The sequence below is a fragment of the Tachysurus vachellii genome, chromosome 16, assembly GCF_030014155.1.
Source record: "Tachysurus vachellii isolate PV-2020 chromosome 16, HZAU_Pvac_v1, whole genome shotgun sequence".
Lineage (NCBI taxonomy): Eukaryota > Metazoa > Chordata > Actinopteri > Siluriformes > Bagridae > Tachysurus > Tachysurus vachellii.
The window spans coordinates 8888604-8912384 of NC_083475.1; the positions used below are offsets into that span (position 1 = coordinate 8888604).

General features: G+C 38.6%; 1 protein-coding gene across 1 annotated transcript in view; it reads right to left on the minus strand.

Moving 5' to 3' along the window:
- The window catches only part of LOC132859336 (thyrotropin-releasing hormone-degrading ectoenzyme-like), a 159200-nt gene that overhangs the window by 77342 nt on the left and 58077 nt on the right, over nucleotides 1-23781 (minus strand). Inside the window, exon 5 of the mRNA XM_060890057.1 lies at nucleotides 9914-10068. Coding sequence (XP_060746040.1) covers nucleotides 9914-10068 — 155 coding nt within the window. The remainder of the gene's footprint in view (nucleotides 1-9913; nucleotides 10069-23781) is intronic.

Below are 23781 nucleotides of genomic sequence, written 5' to 3' on the forward strand. Positions count from 1 at the left end.
TTTCTACGAGCTTGGCAGGTGATATCGCTACTCAACACTCACTTACCTAGTCTCTCTCTCAACACCACCACAGATACTCACTCCTGCTCTCTGTAATTGGACCTGTATGCATGAATGGTTGCACTGCACAGATATCTTAATCTTAATTTGATTACTCTGTGTGTGTGTGTGTGTGTGTGTGTGTGTGTGTGTGTGGGTGTGTGTGTATGCTGTTAACAATAAGAATAGAGTGCTATATTTCTGAAGGGCTCTTCACATCAACTTTAAAGCCTTGAGCATTAACGTAAGCATGGTGTTGGAGCCAGTGAGACCTTCAGAGCTAGGAATTGATTATTTCCCTTTTTTTTTTTGACCCAAGTACAACGATAAATGTTAGGAATGCTAATATGTACAGCTCATGCAAATTCCCACAGAGAGTGTGTCTACTGCTAATGAGGAGAGAAGAGCACTAGAGCTACGGTGTTAAACTCCTCTGACTCTTCCATACACCCTCATTTAAAGCCTGTTCACCCTTAATTATCTCTGCTGTTCACAAATGCACACTCCACAGCAGGTGGACACTAAGTGAGAAACTAGCAAAGAAATGTACAATAGAAATATGCTTATAATTCCAGAAATTCATCCATCATTTGTCATTATATGTTACATATAGGAGTAAAGACAGGATGGATTTAGTTAATGATCTTTAAAGCACAAGGCTTTTGTTAATCTTTCTGTCAATGGTATTCCCTGCAGAATAGTTGGACCACATTAAGTCTAAATCACTAGGATAAATAAAGAAGTGCTATATATATATATATATATATATATATATATATATATATATATATATATATATATATATATATATATATATATATACATATATTTTAATATCTGTTCCCTTCCATTAATGAAGATTTGAGTTTTAAAATAAACTTGGCATATAGGAGTCTTGTATGGACCTCAGAGCTATCAACTAATGTGGTTAATTTATTTTTTCTATGAGAGGATCATATGCAAATTTAGACAGAGAGGCTCAAATTGTTAAAGAGATTCATTTACTGTGTAAAAAAAAATCTTCCTGGTTTTATCTATCATCTACAAATGCAAAACCTCCATGACTGGAAACACTGTGCTCCGGGGCTTGTCTGTCAACACACCCACGCTCTTATATGATTTGATAAAATGACTGACTGGCAGAATCCTGCAAACATAATATATCTAATATAAGGTTCTCATCTATGTCTGTCTTTAATAAAGACAAGAACAAACAAGAACTGACAGCCAGTGGATCCAGTGGTAAGGTAAAACACGCTTTGTTTCCCCAGCATAAGATTTTCATCAAAGTAGTAATATGTAGACATCAAAGCTGCTACTGTACTCACTTCCACATTATATATGCAGTCTGTTCATGATCTGAACCTTTAATAATCTAATGCACTAAAGATATAAATGAGGCCAGATATTAATAATAATAATATTAATAATAATAATATTATTAATAATAACAATAATAATAATAATAACAATAATAATAATAATAATAATAATAATAATTATAATAATAATAATAATGATTTACTACAATGGTCTGACCTTTTTTAAAACAGCTGTAACAATGCATAGTTCCTAAAAGTAGGTTATAAAACATGAAATGTCCTCTCTAAGGAGAGAGAGAGAGAGAGAAAGAGAGAGAGAGAGAGAGAGAGAGAGAGAGAGAGAGAGAGAGAGAGAGATGAATATTTGGTATTTGGTACATGAATTCTATATTTATAACAAGTATTTATAATAACCTTCAAAAATTCATATTCACATAATTCACATATAAACGCTACGTCGCCATTAATCACTGAACACAGCCGTTCATTACAATACCAGTTAATTCTAAAAGTACCAATTACATTAGTTCATTTATCATAATTAAACAGTACTTCTTGATTTTAACATTAAGAACTGAGAGAACTGATTGGGGGTGTTGGTACAGAACACTGTGACACTGTTATTCAGCTACATTAATAAATTAGCAGTGTACTTAGAACAGTCTGAACTTATCTTTGATCAAAATAGAAGTCAGTGTAATTACAAAGCCAGTAACTTTTGATAAAGCACAGTTTGACAAAAGGATTCGTTTTATTTCACTTCATTCTGTCACCTGAGACAGACCGCTAAGATGCTAGAAAAACACTGCAACCTCCCACATTGAGAATAGCTGTTTAACCGTCTCCTTAGCCTCAAAAAACAGACACAGCTGAGTCTCATGTGTGGTGGATTTTACTCTCCTCTGTAAATCCACCACACATTTCTAATCTGAGGTTACACTGGAACATCCACTATCCTCTCTCTCTAAGTGTTCAAGTATTATCCAAACATTTTTCACTCCTTTCACACTCTCACACTCTTCACAGCAGACTGATGGCTCACCTTTACACATGTGATATAAAGTGTCTGTATATCAAACAGAATCCTTTCTACAGCTTCATGCTCTTTTTCTGCTGAAACACTAATGGACAGATGGCTATATTTTCTCTTGAGCCTGCAGAGATTGGTGTTTAAGAGCTTCCCTGTAGACATCTGGCAGCGATGTCTGCAATCGGTCCAAGACGACTTGCAATACAGACCAGATTCCTTATAAATTATGGAAGGAAGTCACAGTTCTCCACCCAGTCTCCTCTCAAATGGTATGGTTTTGCCAACCACCAATAAGCAGTTCCTATATCTTCTGGATGCTTCAGGTCTGGTCCATACTAAACTGATGTGGAGCAGAAGCTTGTATGTCAATATATAACAGGCTGTTAACGTGGACTGGCCTGGGTTGCTCAACTCATGTCATATTTTGTCCCAGATAAAACCTGCTGTTTTCTTCAGAATATCACATTCATCCTCAGTTTAGTCTAATTCTTCGAATACAAGAGTCCCAAGAGACAAAAAGTATCTTAAAAGATTTCTTATTAATTCATTTTGATGATGATGATATATCTTGAAGCTGTGACAAACAAACAAAAGAAACTGCATATTTTTTAATTGATTAACTTTGTACCCATGCCTCGAATCTGTCCTAACTGATGTAACATGCGTTTCTTCCAAAAATCTGTGAAGACTTTGAGTCACACACAAAGCAAACTATTTTTCCTTGTAATGCTATTTGATCACATCTCATAAAAGAGATTAATAAATGGTTGCTTTATCTCTGGCACTGTTCCAAAGTATTTCAGACATGCAGCCAGTGCACAGTGCAGCCATTTGAAGAAAAAATAGAAATAAAAAACTGCCCTTTATTTCCAAAGTAATGAGATTTTTTTTTTTAGATTTGTTTTCTTGGAAACGTCCAAGAAATGAATCACAGTACAGAATGTTCACTGTTAAAGTTAACAAAGGATCTGTTATTTTACTGTCGATTCTGGAAACTTCACTCTACTAATCCTACCAGATCCCAGCGCTGCTTAGACACTCTCTTGGAAGATCCTCATGAGCACCTAAAGTGCACAGTGGGCTTTAGGGTGTAGCACTCTGCTCATTTAAATCCTATCCAAGCCATAGCACCTTATAAGCAAATCCTTTAAGCACTTGCATCTATACATTTCTGACCTGCTCAGTCCTTGTTCTGACCTCAGGATTCTAATGTGTAACGGGGATGTCGTAGCCTAGTAGTTAAGGTGTTGGATTATCTATCGGCAGGTTGTGAGTTTGATTCCAACTGATGGGTCCCCTGATTGGTCGCTGAGCAAGGCCCTTAACCCTCACTTGCTCAGTTGTAAAAAAAAAATGAGATAGATCATAACTTTTTTGCTATTCTATGGTCCTTGATGAAACTCATACTGTAGCTAACCATGCTTTGCAATCGCTGTGCTGTTTCCCCTTTCACAGTGTTTAAAGCCTTTGCCTGTGTCTTTGGCTGTTTCTTATGAATTTATACTTATACTATGCTTTAAAATGAGCTCTATAAATTAAGCCTACTTATTTACTTACCCTGTTCCAATGGCCCAAGACCTACAGAGGTTTTAACACAATGCTCTTTATACAGTAAATGCATACAGCCATAACTTCTACCAACTGGATTAAAAAAAGATTTATAGTTTCACTGACAATGTGTGTTTTGACTAAGAGAAGTGGGGAATTTCTTTAGTTGGATGAGGAAAGTTCTAATTGAACAAATGGGAAGCTGCTGTGACCTGTGCTGGTTATTTCTGCTACACTGATGTTTAGACATGTAGTCAGATAACAATGAGCCAAATCACGGAAAGACCGGACATCATTTGTAAGAGGAGTAGCAATAATGGCTTTTAAAAGCATGGTATTGTACGTTTTGACCATTAAGGGATGCTGACATGAAATTTGTTGCATAACCTCAGGGCATGGTCCTTAAGATGTCTACCAATTTTTGTGTCAATTCACAAAGTTGTTACTGAGATACAGCCTCATGTTCTGTTTGGTTAAATGGCTGTCAGATTTGTTTTCTTAATATGAGGCTTACTCTGAAGATGCCAAATTTGTTGACTATTCAACAAACTTTGTACATAAGAGCAATAGTGAAAATTATTTTTTCAGCCATAATCCAAAATGTCAGAAAATCTAATTAAACAAAAACCGATGTCATACAATGTGTTGAATTTGTCTAAACTCATGGAATCCATGGGTGCCTTGCATTTTGTTTAAAAAAAAATATTTATTTATTTTTTTAATTAATTACATTTTTTTTTGTGATTCCAAAGTTATGACCAAAAATGTACTTCCAAATTAGGCCCAAGTTTGACCAGGCACTACAGTGTTGTCAGCACTTGGCCTACATTTGATCAAGATGTTCCGTTGACCCTCTTCAATAAGTGTGCCAGATTTCACATTATTTAGCAGACGGTTCTATGGGCTGCAAAAGACAACCTAGCCAGAAAAAAAAGTAGAACAAGAAGAAAAAGAAATGTTTAAAAATAATAGGGTTTTAGGCCCGCTTAGAAAAGGAAGAATATCAATACGGTGGCTACAAGACTTAAGTTCTTGGCCCCTTACTAGTAGTTTTATGTAACTTTCATCAGTTCAACTGAATTTCTGTAAATTTCTTTTTCTTCCGAATAAACCAATTCGATTAAGAGTTCTGCATCTCTATCGACTGGGTGAGTCGCCAGTTTTAAGACAATAGTAGAAGTGCCTCTTGAGGACAATGTACCAGTAGTGCGGTTTTATTTTTATAGCTACAAATTTAATAAAAATGGATTGTAATCTTTTCCAAGTGCTTAGATATTAGATTATGATAATATATTTTTAGGTATATAGTCTGCCACACCTACTAGACTAGACACAAACACGCCTATCAACTTCAATAAGATCAACTCATATAAGAGTATCACCTTCTATAAAATATAAACCAAATTAAAATATCGTACGTATCCCACACACATAGTTTATGTTTGTGTTTTGGTACAGTACCGTATCATCAGCTTTACCTTTATTTACTTTATTTGTCCTCTTTTTTAAATAATACTACTTGGTAATAATACTGCATTGTGAAACCAGCTCCGCCTGTCCTGTTCCTTCTTGAGTCTGCTTCAAGGATTTATCTGCTGAAACGATCCTCTTTCAAACAGTTATATCAGTACTAAATAGTGAGAGCACAGCCTCCTCTGTAATCTCAAGCTTGCTGGACTAATCAGACTGCCTGTCACCCTCAACCGTGGGCCGCTTTGCAGCAGACTGTGCCTCAGATGATTCATCATCAACTGCTGTTGCTATTTTTAGAAAGCCCCAACTTCAGAATTCATGTACAGAATTTTTGGTAGGATGATTGGAATTATCACAGAAAACACACATAATGCACCAGAATCTAACAAACTAACAAACTCCCTAACCTACTGTGCCATCATTTCCTGTATTTCATTTTTAGGCTACTACAGTGAAGTATTATTGTTAAAAAACTTCACACAGTCAGTAACATAGAACCTAAAACAGATCAAACTATAAATCATTTTTTTAATTTCTTTTAATACATGTATATACTGTAATACCACATCTTCCAAATCTTCCTTGCACTCTTTGGTCCTTCCTTTCCTCCACCGCCCGCAAAACACAATATATTTGTACCACATTGTGCTATCACACTAAATGATGGTACATTTAGTGCAGTTTGTTAGAAAACATCTTAGAGTATTTAGTCTTAGTATTTACAACAAAATGATAATCATTCTCTACAAAGCTATTTTCACTTTCGGCCGACTGCCTATCTACAGTAGATGTCCTGTTTTTAGCCCAATTAACATCTTTCAGTAAAAGTACTTAGCTTCAGATGGATTTTGTTTGGAAACTTCGATGAAGGAAGGCATTTAGGGAAAGGAGAGTACCAAAGAAAGGGAAAATGTTATACTTCTATAAAGATAAAATAATAAATAAAATAAAATAAAATTTCATGCTAAAGCAAATAGGAGCAGTTCTGATTTAATTTTGTTACCAAACATGTATGTTAGTATGGAAACATGTTTCCATCTTGTTTTAAAAAATAATAAAAGATAATTGGGACTTTATACGGGGGGCACGGTGGCTTAGTGGTTAGCACATTCACCTCACACCTCCAGGGTCGGGGGTTCGATTCCCGCCTCCACCTTGTGTGTGTGGAGTTTGCATGTTCTCCCCGTGCCTCGGGGGTTTCCTCCAGGTACTCCAGTTTCCTCCCCCGGTCCAAAGACATGCATGGTAGGTTGATTGGCATCTCTGGAAAATTGTCCGTAGTGTGTGATTGCGTGAGTGAATGAGAGTGTGTGTGTGTGCCCTGCGATGGGTTGGCACTCCATCCAGGGTGTATCCTGCCTTGATGCCCGATGACGCCTGAGATAGGCACAGGCTCCCCGTGACCCGAGGTAGTTCGGATAAGCGGTAGAAAATGAATGAATGAGATGAGTGAGTGGGACTTTATACCTCGGTATTCTGAGTGTTTTCCTTGCAATTCTTGTATTTTTTCTCAGAAATTCACCATATATTTCAACATTCTTCCAGTTACTCATTTTGATCTTACTGTATGGTCACGCATAACATTAAAGAGTATTATTTTCATTGTGGTTTCACAAATAGGGAGATCCTGATTTTATTGGAGTAGTCACACAACATAAAGCTAAGCCTCCAGACTCAAAAAATGTCACAGAGTAATCGATTGTGGCCAAGACTCAAAAAAAAAAACAGATGATGCAGAAGTGTCATATTTCAATTAATAAGACTTTTAGATGAACAAAGTGTAGCCCACAACTGTTATATACGTGTCGACATAGACGACCTCGTGAACGAAGATCCACACTTTGTCCATCTAAAAGTCTCATCAATGGGCAGACAGTTTCTCTGTCTGTAATAATCACAGACATCCAACATTTCTGGTGCATCCACCAATAATCATGTTAATGTTCTGATGCCTGAAGCTGTTGATGTATAAAATACGCCACCTCTGCATTATCTGGTTTGTTGCACCTACGTCACAACTGATTGCTCTGTAACGTTCTTTCAAGAGTCCGAAAATTATAAGATTTAAAGTCACAATTCTGGGGCACGGTGGCTTAGTGGTTAGCACGTTCGCCTCACACCTCCAGGGTTGGGGGTTCGATTCCCGCCTCCACCTTGTGTGTGTGGAGTTTGCATGTTCTCACCATGCCTCGGGGGTTTCCTCCGGGTACTCCGGTTTCCTCCCCCAGTCCAAAGACATGCATGGATTGGCATCTCTGGAAAATTGTCCGTAGTGTGTGATTGCGTGAGTGAATGAGAGTGTGTGTGCCCTACGATGGGTTGGCACTCCGTCCAGGGTGTATCCTGCCTTGATGCCCGATGATGCCTGAGATAGGCACAGGCTCCCCGTGACCCGAGGTAATTCGGATAAGCGGTAGAAAATGAATGAATGAAAGTCACAATTCTGAGATATAAAGTCTCAATTATCTTTTATTTATTTTTTTTAAATGATTCAGAACAAGCTTCCATACTTTAGTAACGTCAATGAAGAGTAATTGTGTTATTTTTATTCTATAATAAAATACTGATGAAGAAAAAAAAGATGATTCACAGAAATCAAAAGTTAATTATTTCCCTAATTCTTGCTGTTTTAAGTGGTTTTTAGGACTGTGCATGCTTTCTATGTAAGAATTGTTGTCGGTGGTTTGGTTGAACTTATTCTGAGAACATTTTGAGATGTATGCTCTGTGTTGAGAAATGTTTTGTTGGTTTGAGCAAATTTGGGAGATGAGATTAACTTTGTGTCTAAGATTCAGGAAAAAAGTTGCTTCAGTATCGATCGATTCAAGCTACAGTAGCAACAGAAACAAAAACCGTAACTGGAAGCTGTTAGTGCAAATACATGAATGAATTAGTAAATTGATATGACAGTGTATATACATCATTTTTCCCTGGGAGTAAATAAATAAATAAATAAATAAATAAATAAATAAATCTAGCCTCATTCAGTAAATCCCAACAGACCCCTGTGTGGTGTTCAGATAGAATCTGTACTCTGGCTTTAGATTCCCTAGATATCCAATTTAGTCTTCTGCTGTGTGTGTGTGTGTGTGTGTGTGTGTGTGTGTGTGTGTTTATTTTGTGCTTCTTTTATTCTCTGTCACCATCTTTCCATCTATCTTGCCCTGTCTCTCTCTCTCACCCATCATCTCTTACCCTCTCTCTCTATCCCTTTCTCCTATAAAAACATCATGGAGTGAGTGTTAAACTGCAGGCACAGCTGTAAATCAGACCGATCAGACAGTTACGGCTGTACATCACCTCCATGATGGAGCAGGAGTGGTAATGCGTACTGATTAAAAACTCAGAGTTATAGTTTAATGTTTTTATTTAGTTAATTTATAGTTGGTGATGGAATGGGGAAAACAGAGGAAGATATTAAGTAGAGCAGCACCGGATGAGCACTAGATGCCTCTTTGTTTAAGGACTCTGATTGAACAGTATTAAATTTTAGTATCTTAGTTTCTTTCTACACAAAATATGCTCAAATGAGATTCCATGTGTTGTAGGAATAAATTCAAGATCAAGATAAATTCTGTCCTACCAGCCATTATAGATCTGTATCTCTTCTTATTGGTTGTTAGAGTATTTTAAGCAGGAATACACACCAAAAGTAAACACAACATGGTCTCATTTTAAATGTTAAACTTTAAATGACAAAGATGTATATTTTAACCACATGACTTATGCTCAGACAAAATCATCCTTCTTCATTTTTCAGTACTTGTTACTTACACACTGCATCGTTTGGATTTCTGAGATATTCATACCACTGTGGCAAAAATAGCTAGAAATACATTGTTATTTCCACCTGTATTCTGACTTCTTTTCTGACAGATATAGATTTCCATTTAAAAAAAAGTGGCTCTCAAAGGTGTGATCATGGAACTCTTTGCGAGTTAGACCTGTCCAGTCTTAACACATGAGTAATACATTTTTTTAGTGCATGTCTACTGTACAAAGGGTGTAATAATGAGTTTTTACAAATTGTAAAAAAAAAAAAAAAAAAAAAAAGCTCCTAGTACAGTACATGTTATTATTCTGGTTGAGAATGAAATAATCAGAATATCAAACTCCAATGGTGGATCTGAGAAAGGCATTGGATGGAAAGGTCCTGTTTGTGGGACAGTCTGTGAAAATCTGATTTATCTGTAGCTGCAAAAATAATGAAAAATTAGATTTTGACCAAAATCAAGTTTATGTAGCTTTTTTTAGAGCCAATCAAATCACAACAAAAAAGAAGCAGTCAAAACATTGTCTGCCTTAAAAATGTTTAAAACCTAGTTAGCTTGCAGATAAAATGTTATTTCCTTATGTGGTGAATGTCAGGTCTTGATTAAGTTACATGCCACAGCAAAAAATTATGGTTAATCAATTCACTTTGTCAGCTCTGTGTTCATTAGGCTGTTTGAAACATTTTGAACAGAAAGTGTGTATGTGTGTGTACGTGTGTGTTTTGTACCTGGTGGCAGATCTCATGCACCACCACCATGGTGAGCTCCATCTGGTAGGAGAATGATGAGACTTCTGGATCCAGCAAAATCTTCTGCTCAACAAATACACTAAGACCCCAGTTCTCCATCGCAGCATATGGGTGTTTTGGCACAGCCAGGAGATCTAAACACACATACACACACCAGCAAAAACAGTGTAAAGACCAGAGACTATACTATGACGTAAGCCTAACATAGAATTTTCTAAAGAAAGCCGGCTTCAGACTTCAGAAAACTAGTCCTTCCAAACCTAACCAAAGCTATCATGAATGACAATAATTAAGCAGGTGTTTGTTAACACACTGGTTCAGTTAGACATTGAGAACAGAATGAGAATAAAAAGAGAATACAGACGCACTGAAACCAAGAGATGTTGTATGATCTATATGCATGAAGGTGCTATTGAATGTACTGAAACACAATTTAATATGCAAACCAGCAGAGTAAGCAAGGCTCAATACATGATCAGGTATCAACCAAACTACTGTATAAACTAAAGAGTCATCAAATGTAAAAGCAGAGTCTAGATGAATTCATGGCTCATCAACTAGAGACCTGTCAACAGCATGTACAGTACAGTACTATTACAAATGAGGATGTGAACAGGGTTAAGTGACAGACAGCATAAGACACACTGGACTGTGCTGATGCCAGTGGAAGACAGAGAGAATGTCCTCCAGACATGAGAGTAAATTTACATGAGAAAACATACATGAGTAAATGAAACCCTGTTTTGCTGTTACCATGGCAGTAAGCAATTTACTAAACAACATGATTTTGAAAACCAGTCAATGATGAAAGCTGAGACCTGAAATAGTAAATGGCTGAGTTTTTTATGTTTGAGAGAGAATAGATGTTGTTCTTTGTCCCTCCTAGAAACAGGGTAATCTCAGAATTCAAACATCAGCAATGACTTGGGATCCGTGGGAATTATAATGAGCTGTGGCCCAATCGATCACTCTACCAATGAGTGGTGATATGATGAATGTTATCTTATCAAAGTCTCAGAAGTTGAGTATGGTAGATCTAGTGAATTGGGGACAAAAACAAATTAAGAAATTGTTGAATTTGACTGGGGACCCATTACACTTTTTACGTTAGGCACTGTGCGAGTTCATTGACGTCCTGGTTAATTGACTGCTGTCTGTGACTCATGTCTGCTTCTGGAGTTTGGTAGGCACAGTATTGACAGACACATGTCACACAACTTCTTGATGGTGGAGGAAATGTGATGTAGCTGTTGAACATGAGCTTGTTTTTATTGGCCTCAAGAAGTGACTGAAGATCAAAACTCTGCTGGATCCATGTCAAAAGGTGAGGTCTCATTTAACGCCCCAGACTCCATATGCAGGAAGTATCAGTACAAAAACTAAAATCCAAACCAGTTGACAACCAGAGGAAAAACCATAGAACCATTGAAATGGATAAGCTAAGGGTCAAGACACATAAAAGTCTAACATGGTGGAATGTGGATCGGAACTTACACAAGACTCTGACAATAGCTATAAGATCTTAATGATAACTGAACAAACAGTAAACAAACTGATTGAAATACAATCAAACAAAATAAAAAAACTTTTTAAAAAGAGAATATTTCAAATTCCATTTGAAATTCCATTTGAATTTATTTCATTTTGAAATCCAGATCGTCATGAGTTCTAGCCCCAGTACTTCTGGAGCTTTTTTATAATGCCCTTGAGCCCCAATGCTCCAGGGGCATCATATAATAAGTCATCGTATCATCATTTTATAGTTTAGATATGTGATAGAAAGAATATCAGTTTTTTTGGATTTGGATAATGCATAGCAATGGTAGAAGTGAGAAAAAAACAAGTTAATGTGATGTAATGCAGATTAAACAATAAAGGCACGTTTCATAGCAGCTAATCAGTTAAACATTTAAAAAGAATGCACTGAAAAATATCCCTATGAAGGTAACTAGTAAAATTTCCCTTTATCAGTTAAATTTAGCCTCATATTAACAAATGTTTAATCTAAGTGGCTTGATGATGTTCATGTAGTAAAATACAGGTCTACATGTAGTCTACACACTTACTACAGTTTAGATAAAGAAATAGTAAGAAAGAAAGAGAATCCATTTATATAAATTCATTCATTCATTCATTCATTCATTCATTCATTCATTCATTCATTTTCTACCGCTTATCCGAACTACCTCGGGTCACGGGGAGCCTGCGCCTATCTCAGGCGTCATCAGGCATCAAGGTAGGATACACCCTGGACGGAGTGCCAACCCATCACAGGGCACACACACACACTCATTCACACGCAATCACACACTACGGACAATTTTCCAGAGATGCCAATCAACCTACCATGCATGTCTTTGGACCGGTGGAGGAAACCGGAGTACCCGGAGGAAACCCCCGAGGCGCGGGGAGAACATGCAAACTCCACACACACAAGGCGGAGGCGGTAATCGAACCCCCAACCCTGGAGGTGTGAGGCGAACGTGCTAACCACTAAGCCACCGTGCCCCCAATTTATATAAATATTTTTCATTATTTTTTGTATAAAGACATGTTGTAATTGGATCAGGGATTAATTACTGCATAATTTAATTATTTAAGAAATCAACCTATCACTTAATTCTAAGAGTAAACACCATTAATTATCATTAGGTCAGTGCATCCTCCGTTCAGAAATCACAAAGCCGCCACAACTATGTTAACCTCTTTGTTCTGGGTTAACATATCTCCCAGCAGTTTGACACCTCACCAGCTTGACACTTCCAAAACTGTAAGAAACAGAAGTTCATGCACTCACTTAATGTAAGTCTCATGTAATGTAGCTGATTGCTCAGAGCTGCTCTGAGAATATTCCTAATAAACCTTAATGTCATATTTGAAATCTAATTATTTTCTGTCTTAGGTAGAATTCAAAGAATATTCAAGAACAATTCTCAGAAGCTTTATACATACCAGCTAAGATTTTGTATAGCTCCTATATAAAATACTGCCTGCAGTGTGTCTGTGGGGATTAGTGATCATTCAGCTACAGGAGCATTAGTGAGATCAGACACTGATGTTGGAGTGTGTCTGTGGGGATTAGTGATCATTCAGCTACAGGAGCATTAGTGAGATCAGACACTGATGTTGGAGTGTGTCTGTGGGGATTAGTGATCATTCAGCTACAGGAGCATTAGTGAGATCAGACACTGATGTTGGAGTGTGTCTGTGGGGATTAGTGTTCATTCAGCTACAGGAGCATTAGTGAGATCAGACACTGATGTTGGAGTGTGTCTGTGGGGATTAGTGATCATTCAGCTACAAGAGCATTAGTGAGATCAGACACTGATGTTGGAGTGTGTCTGTGGGGATTAGTGATCATTCAGATACAGGAGCATTAGTGAGATCAGACACTGATGTTGGAGTGTGTCTGTGGGGATTAGTGATCATTCAGCTACAGGAGCATTAGTGAGATCAGACACTGATGTTGGAGTGTGTCTGTGGGGATTAGTGATCATTCAGCTACAGGAGCATTAGTGAGATCAGACACTGATGTTGGAGTGTGTCTGTGGGGATTAGTGATCATTCAGCTACAGGAGCATTAGTGAGATCAGACACTGATGTTGGAGTGTGTCTGTGGGGATTAGTGTTCATTCAGCTACAGGAGCATTAGTGAGATCAGACACTGATGTTGGAGTGTGTCTGTGGGGATTAGTGATCATTCAGCTACAGGAGCATTAGTGAGATCAGACACTGATGTTGGAGTGTGTCTGTGGGGGGTTAGTGATCATTCAGCTACAGGAGCATTAGTGAGATCAGACACTGATGTTGGAGTGTGTCTGTGGGGATTAGTGATCATTCAGCTACAAGAGCATTAGTGAGATCAGACACTGATGTTGGAGTGTGTCTGTGGGGATTAGTGATCATTCAGCTACAGGAGCATTAGTGAGATCAGACACTGATGTTGGAGTGTGTCTGTGGGGATTAGTGTTCATTCAGCTACAGGAGCATTAGTGAGATCAGACACTGATGTTGGAGTGTGTCTGTGGGGATTAGTGATCATTCAGCTACAGGAGCATTAGTGAGATCAGACACTGATGTTGGAGTGTGTCTGTGGGGATTAGTGATCATTCAGCTACAGGAGCATTAGTGAGATCAGACACTGATGTTGGAGTGTGTCTGTGGGGGGTTAGTGATCATTCAGCTACAGGAGCATTAGTGAGATCAGACACTGATGTTGGAGTGTGTCTGTGGGGATTAGTGATCATTCAGCTACAAGAGCATTAGTGAGATCAGACACTGATGTTGGAGTGTGTCTGTGGGGATTAGTGTTCATTCAGCTACAGGAGCATTAGTGAGATCAGACACTGATGTTGGAGTGTGTCTGTGGGGATTAGTGATCATTCAGCTACAGGAGCATTAGTGAGATCAGACACTGATGTTGGAGTGTGTCTGTGGGGATTAGTGATCATTCAGCTACAGGAGCATTAGTGAGATCAGACACTGATGTTGGAGTGTGTCTGTGGGGATTAGTGTTCATTCAGCTACAGGAGCATTAGTGAGATCAGACACTGATGTTGGAGTGTGTCTGTGGGGATTAGTGATCATTCAGCTACAAGAGCATTAGTGAGATCAGACACTGATGTTGGAGTGTGTCTGTGGGGATTAGTGATCATTCAGATACAGGAGCATTAGTGAGATCAGACACTGATGTTGGAGTGTGTCTGTGGGGATTAGTGATCATTCAGCTACAGGAGCATTAGTGAGATCAGACACTGATGTTGGAGTGTGTCTGTGGGGATTAGTGATCATTCAGCTACAGGAGCATTAGTGAGATCAGACACTGATGTTGGAGTGTGTCTGTGGGGATTAGTGATCATTCAGCTACAGGAGCATTAGTGAGATCAGACACTGATGTTGGAGTGTGTCTGTGGGGATTAGTGTTCATTCAGCTACAGGAGCATTAGTGAGATCAGACACTGATGTTGGAGTGTGTCTGTGGGGATTAGTGATCATTCAGCTACAGGAGCATTAGTGAGATCAGACACTGATGTTGGAGTGTGTCTGTGGGGGGTTAGTGATCATTCAGCTACAGGAGCATTAGTGAGATCAGACACTGATGTTGGAGTGTGTCTGTGGGGATTAGTGATCATTCAGCTACAAGAGCATTAGTGAGATCAGACACTGATGTTGGAGTGTGTCTGTGGGGATTAGTGATCATTCAGCTACAGGAGCATTAGTGAGATCAGACACTGATGTTGGAGTGTGTCTGTGGGGATTAGTGTTCATTCAGCTACAGGAGCATTAGTGAGATCAGACACTGATGTTGGAGTGTGTCTGTGGGGATTAGTGATCATTCAGCTACAGGAGCATTAGTGAGATCAGACACTGATGTTGGAGTGTGTCTGTGGGGATTAGTGATCATTCAGCTACAGGAGCATTAGTGAGATCAGACACTGATGTTGGAGTGTGTCTGTGGGGGTTAGTGATCATTCAGCTACAGGAGCATTAGTGAGATCAGACACTGATGTTGGAGTGTGTCTGTGGGGATTAGTGATCATTCAGCTACAAGAGCATTAGTGAGATCAGACACTGATGTTGGAGTGTGTCTGTGGGGATTAGTGATCATTCAGCTACAGGAGCATTAGTGAGATCAGACACTGATGTTGGAGTGTGTCTGTGGGGATTAGTGTTCATTCAGCTACAGGAGCATTAGTGAGATCAGACACTGATGTTGGAGTGTGTCTGTGGGGATTAGTGATCATTCAGCTACAGGAGCATTAGTGAGATCAGACACTGATGTTGGAGTGTGTCTGTGGGGATTAGTGTTCATTCAGCTACAGGAGCATTAGTGAGATCAGACACTGATGTTGGAGTGTGTCTGTGGGGATTAGTGATCATTCAGCTACAGGAGCATTAGTGAGATCAGACACTGATGTTGGAGTGTGTCTGTGGGGATTAGTGATCAATCAGCTACAAGAGCATTAGTGAGATCAGACACTGATGTTGGAGTGTGTCTGTGGGGATTAGTGATCATTCAGCTACAGAAGCATTAGTGAGATCAGACACTGATGTTGGAGTGTGTATGTGGGGATTAGTGATCATTCAGCTACAGGAGCATTAGTGAGATCAGACACTGATGTTGGAGTGTGTCTGTGGGGATTAGTGTTCATTCAGCTACAGGAGCATTAGTGAGATCAGACACTGATGTTGGAGTGTGTCTGTGGGGATTAGTGATCATTCAGCTACAAGAGCATTAGTGAGATCAGACACTGATGTTGGAGTGTGTCTGTGGGGATTAGTGATCATTCGGCTACAGGAGCATTAGTGAGATCAGACACTGATGTTGGAGTGTGTCTGTGGGGATTAGTGATCATTCAGCAACAGGAGCATTAGTGAGATCAGACACTGATGTTGGAGTGTGTCTGTGGGGATTAGTGTTCATTCAGCTACAGGAGCATTAGTGAGATCAGACACTGATGTTGGAGTGTGTCTGTGGGGATTAATGATCATTCAACTACAGGAGCATTAGTGAGATCAGACACTGATGGTGTAAGAGTGAGGAGGTCTGGGGTTCAGTCAGTGTTCCAGTTCATCCCAAAGGTGTTCAGTTGGGTTGAGTCAGATTCAGGGCTCTGTGCAGGACACTCCAGTTCTTCCACTCCAACATTAACACACCATGTCTTCATGGAGCTCACTTTTGGGCTCCTTGGTTAAAGTGAAAAGCATTTGTAATGCTCCATACAAAGACATCTTAGATATGACATCTTGTGTTTCTCTAACTTTGTGCAACAATTCTAGGAAATAATCACATATAGAAGTGAGGGTCATGTGTTTACAAACCTTACAAACACTATAAGCCATATAGTGTAATTGTCAATGTCTCCTTTGGTTCATAGGTTTTCAAAGTTGTTCCAAACTTATTAGCATTTCCTTGTCATGGTCCTTTTTTTCTATGTATGTGTAAGTTGAGGTGGTGACTAAAACCACCTAACACCACCTATTAATATTCACAACATGGTTATAAATGGTTTTTGAAGAAGGCAGCACCCTCATTAGTAGAGCTCTTGTGGTCTTATAACACATTCCTACAGTAGAAAAGAACCTATTAAACCCATCCATCCACAACTTATCTTATACAGGCTCACAAAAAACCTGCAGTCTATCCTGGGAACCCATCATAGGGCACAATCTCAGGGAAGAAACCTGGAGTACCCAGATGAAACCCCTGAAGCATGGGAGAAGATGCAATCTCCAAACAGGACAGACGCAGGAATCCAACCCTCAAACCCAGACGTGACACGTGACAAGAAACGCTGACACTCATTCTGTCCGATACTTAAATCTAATCTCTGGTTTAAGCACTTTTGTAATCAGTTGTAAGAAGTGCTACAATCTACAAGCTTAACATTTTTTTTTTCTTTTTCATTAAAGGAAAACTTGACTAACTAAGGAAGTAGAGCTTTCCGTGTCGGAATCAGTAACTGTAATATCATCAGATTTACTCACTACATTAGCACCAGTCTGGCACAAAAATTGGGTTTTCTTTATTTTTAAAATTTCTTGTTTTTTTTTTTTTTTTATTGAGAAAGCATACACAAACTACCCAAACACACTGTCAAGCACTGTACTGAAATCAGAGCTATAACACACACTGTAAGCACTGAATGCACATGTTCCCAGATGTATTTAGCCATCCTTCTCTTCCACTCAGTCAGTCCCACGTTCTCCAACACTCCTTTCACCTTCTTATCTTTCTTTTCCATTTCTTTTTTATTACCATTTTACAATCTTTACCTGTTTCACGTTTTTTTTCCACCGCATTCATCGATTCCCTTTTTTATTTCTTTCATTTTTTTTCTGTACAACCCCCTCACTTTTACTTCTTTTCTCTGCTTTCCTCTGTTCTCTCTCACTGCCCTTCTCTCTCATTGTTCTATTTCAATCTCCTTTTCTACCAAACCTCTCAATTTCCTTACACTTGTCACTGGTCATTTTTCTCTTCTCTTTTACTATCACTTCTTCACCATTCTTTTTCCCTTTTACCTTCCATTTTCCTTCCCCTTCATCTCATCTCGTTTATCTCATCTTTCCATATTTTATCTCTGCTTTTCACTGTTACACTTGTTGAATGTGTTGAGGCTGAGTTATACTCATTGTCACCTACACATACATAAGATATATGAGAACTGTGAGAAGAGGACACTTTGAGTTGTGTATGAATTACAGCTGGATAATGAAGGAGTGGAAAAGGATGCAGCCTGTGATAGACCGGTGTCCCACACTGGGTGAGTTCCAGCCTCCCGTCCAGTGTCCCTGGGATTGACTCCTAATCTACCGTGACCCTGACCAGAATAAAGCTGTTACTGAAGATGAATGAATCAATGGTAGAGGATGCTGCCTGTCTGAATTGGAGGATATAAACCAGCTTTTCATGGTAAATTCATTGTACTCTCCTAGGACAAACAGCAGGTATTGAATTGACATTAAAAAAAAGACTAAATGAGCTCAACTTGAACAGCCTGAACCCTTTTACTTGGTTCATAATAAAAGCTTTGTAAGCGACTTAATGCAAGGTTGAAGGACTGTTTGTATTGACTGTTCCATATCTTAAGTACAGAGCATAGGCTTCATTTATTTATTATTCATTTATACCCATGCATAGTTTTTTGCATGAACCATGTTTCTGCTTACTTCATTCATTCATTTTCTACCGCTTATCCGAACTACCTCGGGTCACGGGGAGCCTGTGCCTATCTCAGGCGTCATCGGGCATCAAGGCAGGATACACCCTGGACGGAGTGCCAACCCATCAGAGGGCACACACACTCTCATTCACTCACGCAATCACACACTACGGACAATTTTTCCAGAGATGTCAATCAACCTACCATGCATGTCTTTGGACCGGGGGAGGAAACCGGAGTACCCGGAGGAAACCCCCGAGGCACGGGGAGAACATGCAAACTCCACACACACAAGGCGGAGGCGGGAATCGAACCCCCAACCCTGGAGGTGTGAGGCGAACGTGCCCTCGTTTCTGCTTACTGAAGTCTTAATTTTAGTTATATATAGGTATATATTTCCACACATTTCTCACCATGTCCTTCTGTATGTAATAAAAGTAGAGCTTCTTTGACTATTTACAGCTTCTTTATCACTTACTGTCAAACATATCTGCATAGAGTAATTTTGGTGCTCACAAGATGCACACAGATGAAAAAGATGAAATGTACAGTTATTATATTCAAGTGAATAAAAGAAACATTTAAGGATTGATCAGGATAATGGGATTAGAAATGTTTCAAGAAGAATCCGGAGACAATACCGGTGTTTCCCAACCAGCTAGCAGCTGAATAATGATAACGTCTTACCATTATTCATAACGCTGACACTGCAATACATTACACTTCCGAAATCATCAGCAGAAAAAACACCAATCGCAGAGTTTCCAACTGTAACTGGAGAAAAGAATGTACATCAACTTAACCATCATCTACAGATGTATTATAGTATCTATTCATTTCAACCTGTTTTCTGACTGGTACAGTATGCCTCCATCTCAGGAAACTCTGAACTAAAAGAAAATCCAGAGTTCCTTCACTCGTTCTTATAACTTTGTTGAAAAAATTAACTCAGAAATAATGTATGTTCTTTTGATTCTTTCTTGAACGTACCATAAGATCACGTCAATTAAGAAGGCGTAGGATTTAATCAATGGCCATTGAGGTCATGTGTGATAAATATTTTTTTCCCACATATGGGCAGCTTTTACACACAAATTTAGTACTTGTTTTATGCACACTTTGATAAATAAGAGCTTAGATGTCTGCTATCCAGCATCTCGAAGAGCTGTTTAATGAGTGTTGAGTGATGTGTAGAGGACATCAGGTGAATGAATGCTTTGAGCTAGAATGAAAGATTCTATTATCATAAGAGATGAGTGAAAATCTCTCCCAGCTATTAATATGTATTTTTAAGTATCCTGCTCTTACTCCTTCTCCTGATTGGTCGTTATGTACCATGACTTATTTTAGATAACAATGCTGTATTATTTACTCTGTTACTATTTAAAAGGATAATTGATATAAACCATTCCCTCTCTCTCAGTTGACTTTAAAAAGTTTTTTTTTATCAAAACACGAGTAGACAAAATGTGAAGGAGATATTGGTTGGTAGACGCAGGCAGTATATAGTGAAAAGAAAGCTATTTTTATATCTTGCTCTGCTAGGAAAGATGTTCTCTTGACACGCCAACACAATAACTTCTTATAGAAGCAATATTACTGTGCTTACATTTTGGCCTTGTCCTGCTAAAGAAAGAGAGGGATGATAAAGATTGGATATCATGCTATTTGACTTCGTGTCAGACTTTCAATGGCTTTTTCCCCAATACTTTATTTCTTCACTGCAACTTGCTACAGAGACGTTCACACTACACACAAAAAAATAAATAAAAAATATAAATAAAATAAAATTCTTTAAAAACTTTGTAGTGTGCAATAAGCTTAAATATGCTCTATCGTGCGCTCTCTCTTTTTCTTGCTCTCTCTCTCTCATATTTCAGTCTCAATCGAATTTCCTTATCTCTTCTTCCCTCCATCATTCTGTTTTCAATTATCCATTTATCACAGCTTATGTCTAGGTGGGGGAACTTTAGGAGCTCTAAACAAATGGAGTACATAAAAGTAAGCAGTGATCCACGCCAAATCCAAATTGTCATATGAGATGACCATAAGATATACTGTATAACACTGGATCATCATGCAGGCTAAGGTCACCTTGCACTTCTTGCCTCGTCTGTCACATCTATTTGTGCTCTCCTTTCTTTCTGAAAGGAAATTTGACAGAGACGGAAAACGTGTGGGACGATGGCGAATAAGTACTCTATGTTCATTCAGGATTGAACTTCTGTCCCACTGGTGACACTCTCATGGAGGTGTAGCACTTTTTTATTATAATCATACATAATATTAATTATAGATGAGACATAATTAATATTTTACATTTATCATCCATACATTATTCACATAACTCTAGGAAACACTTTATCCAGTTTAGGGTCATGGTGGATCCTGAGAGAGGTGGAGAGTTGGGAATGCTCCATAACCTGGCGTCTCACCAGTGCATTTGTTGAAACACATGCATTTGTTGAAACTCTTCCTCACTTCTAGGGGCAACTTCATGTAGATGGTCCACGTCATGTTTTTGTGAGATGCAGTGGTTTTTAAAATAGGAACATCATGTGTCTGGTATATACAGTATGTGTGTGTTCTGGTTTATTTGTTGAATGTGATAGCCTGAGTCTTGCCCCATAAATTAGACCATAAAAAAGCTTTTCCAAAATCAGGTCAATAACAATTAGAATCAAATATTACTCACAATTTATTTATGATATTTTTTAAACTGGTAAATAATTAATAATACAAGCTTTACTGGTGGTATATAGCATATCGATTTGTCTAGTGAGAACTACCGCAGCTCTAAGCAACTCTGAATGACACCAATATGTGTAAATTTTAGATGTCAGTCATGTGCATTAAAGTTTTAAAGATTCACAGTTGGTTATCAAATTCAGGCCCTTTGAGAGGTCTTCAGATCATCATGTCATTATGTTGCTGTGTCATCCTCACAGCTGCTGAGAATGGCCCAAAGAAGATTGCACTTATACGCAAGTGTCTTTCATAATTCAGTGGACAGCTTCACTTGACTATAGATTTAAAGCTAGAAAAACCAAGAAATAGTTAATACGATTCAATTCAATTCAAGTTTATTTGTATAGCGCTTTTTACAATTGACATCGTCTCAAAGCAGCTTTACAGAACATAAACAGAGAACAAAAGATTAATATAAAGAATAATATAAAGATTAATATAATACAAAATTCAAGATTAATATGAATTAATATTAATAGACCAATCAGCCAAATCCTTAAAGCAGCTGCCAAATATTCTGTAGGTTCCCCTTGTGCCTTTGTGACTCCACAAGCCCTCTAAAGGTGTGCTGTGGTATCTGACACCAAGACGTTAGCAGCAGATCCTTTAAATCTTACAAGTGAGCTGGAGCCTCCAAGGATCAGACTTGTTTGTCCAGGACAACTCACAGATGGATTGAGATCTGGGGAATTTGAAGGCAGAGTCAACAATTTTTGCAGAGAGCATTATCCTGCTTTTAATGCACTTTGTACTCTTATACCTTTTAATTATAGCCAGTGTTAATTGTACTAAAGTAAGTCTTCCATGGGCCTGAACCAGAAACTCCATCAACACATCAGCGAGCCTTGAGTGCTCATAACCCTTTTGCTGGTTCACCTGTTCTCCTTTCATAAAACACTTTTGGAAGGTACTAACCAATGTATGCCAGAAACACCCCACAAGCGTTCTGTTTTGGAGAAGCTCTGACCCAGTCATCTAGCCATCACAATTTGGCCCTTGTTAAAGTCACCCAGAAACTTATGCTTTCCCATTTTCTCTACTTCCAACACATCACCTTCGAAATGTTTGTTTGTACTATGTTCACTTGCTTACCTACTGTAATATATCCCACTCTTTGACAGGTGCCGTAGTATTTAGTAAATAAATAATTAGCTCTAATAGTTGTCTAGTCTGTTTGGTAGTTCTCTCAGCTGATTAATCAGGAGTAGTTTCAGTCTCCTTTAAGGTGTGAATTGTGGGTAGGGCTTACTCATTTAAATTGAAGTTTCTCTGTAAATAAGTGTTTAGTACTGTTTTGATATTCTACCACACCATATTTTAAATCTGACTCTTGGTTCAATGCTGAAATGTCCCTCAAACCCATCTCTGTAGTCTCCTCTTACCATCGAAGGTGCTCTCGTCTACAGAGCAGAGGTCACATTTCCAGTAACCTCATCTACCCTCCTCTGTTGTGTGAGTCTCAAACAGTGGTGGTAGGTGGGCTCTGGAATTGCCAGTCTGCTTAAGGAAAGCTGATTTTTTCTCAGCTTTAGCTTCCCACTTTTTCTTTGATTTTCAAAGAAGAAAACTTCTTGCTCTCTCTTTCTTGGCTTTCAGATGTGTTGTGCAGCAATCAAAGAGGGTTGAGATCATCTGAGAGAAAGTGTAAGAAATGCAGATGCTTGATGCAGATCTCGACTCTTACCGTACACTCCTGGCCAAGTTCTCATCAGATGTGACTTCTGCCAAGACTTCCTTCTACAAGGAAAAGCTTAAAGCTTTGGCACAAGACCCTAGTAAGCTCCACAACATCATCTCTTCTCTACTCAACCTACCGGCTCCACCTGCTTCATCCTTCATCCAGAAGACTTTTCTTCTTTTTACCACAACAAGATTGCACCTACATTTCACAGTCAGGATTCCCCTACTTTTTTGTTGTCGCATTTCTCAACCGTAGCAGCAGAAGACATTTTACAAATCATGCGTTTTTGCAATCCTACCCCCTGCCCATTGGATCCACTCCCTTCCACTATGCTCCAGACCATCTCACAAGACATTATGCCCTTCATTACCACTACCATCAATAGATCATAATATCTGTTCAGGTACCAACTACTTTCAAGAGAGCAAGTGTTATTTCTCTCTTGAAGAAACCTGCTCTGGATCCATCAGACATCAGTAACTACAGACCAGTTTCACTTCTCTCTTTTCTTTCAAAAATTCTTGAATGTGTTGTCTATAATCAACTGTCTGTCTATCTCTCACAGAACAACCTTTAAGATCCCAACCTGTCTCTTTTTTTAAAGCAGCACATTCAACAGAGACAGCCCTTTTGGATGTCTCTGAGAAACTACATGCTGCTCGATTAGCCAATCTATCATCTGTCCTCATCTTCCTCGACCTTTCAGCAGCATTTGATAGAGTCCACTACAAGATTCTCTTGTCCACCCTTAG